At 38.4% G+C, this 4,877-nt stretch overlaps 1 protein-coding gene across 1 annotated transcript; it reads left to right on the top strand.

The window, feature by feature from the left end:
• The first annotated feature begins 334 nt into the window (after positions 1–334).
• Positions 335–4,508, top strand: LOC121976243 (putative disease resistance protein RGA1). The gene is made up of 2 exons (XM_042528332.1): positions 335–3,958; positions 4,154–4,508. The coding sequence occupies exon 1, from the start codon at positions 470–472 to the stop codon at positions 3,923–3,925; it is 3,456 nt and encodes a 1,151-aa protein (XP_042384266.1). The 5' UTR covers positions 335–469; the 3' UTR covers positions 3,926–3,958; positions 4,154–4,508.
• Positions 4,509–4,877: the final 369 nt, after the last annotated feature.

Raw genomic sequence — 4,877 nt, 5'->3', positions numbered from 1 at the left:
TTTAATTAATACCTGCTCTACTCACTACTCTACTCATGTTCCACATGAGTAGAGTAGTGAGTAGAGTAGGTATTAATTAAATCTAAGTGCACTATCATAGTGAGCTGTGCCTCACGGGGTTATCTCGGCTGGTAAAGGTGTGGAAGTTTGCCACTGAGAACATGGGTTCGAGTTCGCAGGGCAACGAGGATTTATTCCCTATCCCTGTGCAAAAAAGTCTCGGCCCACTGCGTACTTGCCACCGAGCGACTTAGATTTAATTAATACCCACTCCACTCACTATCATGGTGAGCTGTAATTTATAAGCAACCATTTTAATAGTCGATTTAATAATAATCCATAAAAAAAATGAAGACTTCAAAGTCGTCGCCCTGCAAATTGTATTATCGCTTCTCTTTTCTCCTCCAAGCTAGCTATTGTTGTTAGCCAGATCCAAACCAAACAGCTTCTGCATCCTTCATCCGGAGCTATGGAAGCAGCTTTGGTAGGTGCCGCGTCTCGCTTCATGGTCGATAAGGTGGCAGATCTCCTCCAACTCGACGAGAAATTCAAGACAATAACTGGTACCAAAAGGAAGATGGAGAAGCTCAAGGAGCTGTCCCCGATCATTGACATGGTGATCCAACACATCGAGTCCCGCCCTTTGATGGAAGATGCTGCGAAGGAGTTGCTGAAGAAACTCAAATACTTGGCCTACGATATCGAGGATGTTGTGGATTACTATGACACCAAAGTCTTCCAGAAGAAGCAGAGATCAAAAAATTTTTTAAGGCCGGTGCGTGATTTCATCTCTTCTGAAAATCAAGTTATGTTTAAGAGTAGGATAGGTGGCATGATAAAAGCTATAACAGAAAGTCTGGATTCTATTTTGCTGCAAAAGTCCATTCTTTCCAATTTGATACAAGAGCAAGGCAGTATCCCCGCGTCGGAACCAAGTCTCTACAACAGAGTGGCCCACTCCCGCAATAGCTTTGTTGTTATAGGGAGAGAGACGGAGAAGCAGATGATTGTCAACATGTTAATAAAGGATGATGATGATGATGAAAGCAGCCATGGCACACTGAAGATCATCTCCATCGTTGGGATGGGGGGCCTCGGGAAGACTACACTTGCTCAACATGTTTTCAATGATGAGAAGGTGAAAGAGCATTTTGCAAGTTTGAAATTGTGGACAGTTATTGGGGCTGAATTTGATCCTGTAGAGATAATGAAGTCTGTTTTACAACTGGCTACTCTCAAACCAGTCAACATCTCAGAAATAGATTTAGTAATGCAGGAGCTAGAAACAGCATTATCTGGGAAGAGATTTTTACTCGTGCTGGATGATGTATGGAATGAATATGAATCAAAGTGGAATGTACTGAAAGCAGCCTTAACATGTGGGGCGAGAGGAAGCAAAATTTTGGTGACAACCCGTAGCCAACGGGTCTCTTCAATTATGAGCTCATCCAATACCACTCACCAAATACAACAATTGTCCGGAGATGACTGTCTCTCCTTGTTTCAACAATCTGCATTTGGACATCAAGCAGCGGATCAAAACTTGATGGAAATTGGTGAAAAGATTGTTGAGAAATGTGGCGGTGTTCCCTTGGCTGCCATCTCTCTTGGTAGCATGCTCCGTAGCAATCGAGAGGAAAATTACTGGTCCTCGGTATTGAACAGTGAGATATGGCAGCTGAGAAATGAGGAACAGAAAGTGTTAGCTGTATTAAAGTTGAGCTATGTTACTCTCCCTCTACGGTCAAAGAAGTGTTTTGTATTTGCTTCCTTATTCCCAAAAAATTATAGGATGGCAAAGGATGAACTGATAAAACTGTGGATAGCAAATGGTTTCGTACGTTCAGAAGGAAATTTTGATGCTGAAACAAATGGCAATCGTGTCTTTAATGATCTAGTAATGGGGTCATTCTTTCTCTTGGCACCTTCCCGTGATTTTGAATATGATAGTCATGTGACCAAGTGCATGATGCATGATTTAATGCATGATCTGGCACGATCAACATCTGCAGATGTATATTGGAATTCTGATCAAGAATCGGTAGAAGATATTGGAAACAGAATATATCATTTGCAAATTGATCAAAGAATGTTTCAAAACATGACTCAGGTTATCTCAGGCAAGAAACCATTGTACTTGCGCACCTTTATGCTTCTACATTCATTTTCAGCTTTTACACGTTTGAGTATCAATCTGCTTGAAGTCTTCTCAGAACTGAAATTTTTGCGGGCATTAGATTTAACTTACGGTGGCATCTGGGAGGTGCCAACATCAATAGGAAATCTGATACATTTGAGATACCTCAACTTATCTAACAATAATATTGGAGTTCTACCCGACTCCGTAACCCTTCTTCCCAATTTACAGTATCTCAATCTTAGTTTCAATAGGGAACTTCGAGAGCTACCAAAAGAGTTAGGGAATATGCAAAACCTTCGGGATCTTAATTTACAAAAGGATTTTAGATTGACACACATGCCCTGTGGATTATCTCGACTAACTAATCTTAGAAGTTTACCTCTCTTTATTGCTAGTGAGAAAACTGGCACATGCTCAATTTTAGAGCTTGAGGATTTGAAGCTTCATGGAGAAATGAAAATTAAATTTTCCAAAGATTTTAAGAATTATTCTTGTGGTGGAAGAAAAATCTTGAAGAATAAAGATCTTAATGAACTATGGCTAGAGTTTAATGGTTTAGAAAGATATGACAAAGACATATTGGATGATCTTTATCCCAACACGAGCTTAAAGAAGTTTAACATATTTAATTATAGGAGCCCACAATTTCCAGCATGGCTGATGGAGTTACAATTGCCAAATTTGGTTGAAGTTCGCCTGGAAAACTGCAGTGGTTGTGAGCATATTCCTCCGTTTGGAAATCTACAGTTTCTAAAGAAGCTTCGCTTACGATCTATAGCTGATATCACACATATAGGTGCTGAGTTCCATGGTTACGGAGGTTTTCCTTCTCTTCAAGAACTCTTCTTACATGAGATGGATAATTTAGAAGAATGGTCGTCAGAGTCTCATGTCGTCGATCAGTTGTTTCCTGTACTGCAGAAGTTGTGGATTTCCAAATGTCCTAAATTGGAAAGTATGCCGAGGCTTCCTAGAGTCCAAGAGCTTACGATATCATACTTCAGCGGGAGCCTACTCTCATGTCTTAGAAGGCTAACTTCTCTTCATGTTCTCAAAGTGAACAATAAGGACGACATGACATCTCTTCCAAGTGGCTGCATCAGAAGCCTCACATCCTTGAGGGAATTAGAAATTATAGAATGCAGAGAACTCCAATCTCTTCCTGGGGATGAAATATTGTACCTAGAAATGCTTCGTTCATTGACCATTGAAAGGTGTAATAATTTGGCATCCTTCCTGTCAGAAGTGGGGCGGCGTCTCAGTTCTCTTCGTTTTCTACGGCTCTCACAATGTCCAAGTATAATATCGCAGCCAGAAGAACTCGTACAAATCTTGAATTCAGTAGATAGGTTACAAATACAGATTTGTGGCATGAAAGTCAATTTACGTGGGCAACTACAACACTTACACACGCTCAAAGAATTGTCTCTATGTGATTCACATGTTACCAGTAATTACAAGATTGTGAACGGAATCCGAAAATTAAGTATTTGTTGTTGTCATAAATTGGAGTTGTTGATGACAGCAGAACCAACAAGAAGTACTGCACTAGAACAATTATACATAGAAGGATTTTCGTATCTCACGATGTTGCCTAAGTGGCTGCAGCATCTCAAGTATCTTCGTTTCCTATCAATCCGGAACTGCCCCGAATTAATATGGCTGCCAAGGGATTTGGAGAATCTACATATGTTGGAAACTTTGAAGATTGTCGGTTGCCCAGAATTGAAAAGTGGATACGAATGGCTGAACATCTCACACATTCCACGTGTTGATATTTCATAGGCTCTTAAGATTCAGCCGGACAGGGTTCAAAAGGTAAGTTAGAAAACCATTTTCGTTGAATAAAATAACAGATCATTATACATATTTCTATAGTTACACAACTGAATTGTTTCTTTGTTGGGATCGAACAGGACGTCTTTCTCTTCTTCTTTTCTAAAAAAGTTTTTTTTTAAATTTAATTTAGCTAATTATTGAAAAGTGATAGTATTCAAATTCATCCACTTTCAGGGGCGGATCTAGCGGGAGGGGAGTGGCATCGGCGGTCGTCCACCCTTGTCGGCAGTGGAACTCTTAGCATTATGAGATTCTACCGATAGAGATAAAAGATATCGCCCCCTTATTTCATGTAAAAATCGTCTCTTCATATTTAAATTTTTAGATTCGCCACTATTCACTTTATACTAATCTTGATATGCTTATTTAGAATTCTTTTATATATATATATATATATATATGAACAGAGTAGTTATGTATTGATAAAATGTACAATAGCGAAGGCCCCATATGCTTTGTTTACAGCAACAACTTATAAGCAACAAAAATGTATTTGTGTAATTCAAATGTGATAATACTGGTTGGAATATTGCTAAAATAATTAGTAAGATGATATTGGATAAACATCAATTAAATTATATGTATAGTAGTGTTACCGTCCTTTTAATAATATTGGGAGACTGAGCATGGGATCATAGTTGTTGTTTAAAGGGGTGCATCTGTCGTGCCGTATCAAGTTGTTCGCATATATATGGTTTATTTTATGTCACACTGCGATTTATTTTGCTGATGGATATATAATGATTTTTCTCTTTTTAAGAATTATTACTATGTTGTATGGGAAATTTTTATTGCTTTGTGATGTATAGTTATGTAATATATAAACAAGTTGATACTGAGTGACAATTGTTATAAGATACCATAAATTAAATAATAAGAAATATTAGAGAAATAATTT

This window comes from Zingiber officinale, chromosome 4B (assembly GCF_018446385.1).
Source record: "Zingiber officinale cultivar Zhangliang chromosome 4B, Zo_v1.1, whole genome shotgun sequence".
Taxonomy (NCBI): Eukaryota; Viridiplantae; Streptophyta; class Magnoliopsida; order Zingiberales; family Zingiberaceae; genus Zingiber; species Zingiber officinale.
Note: the sequence above shows the minus strand (reverse complement) of the source record. Positions and strands in the feature narration are given on the sequence as shown.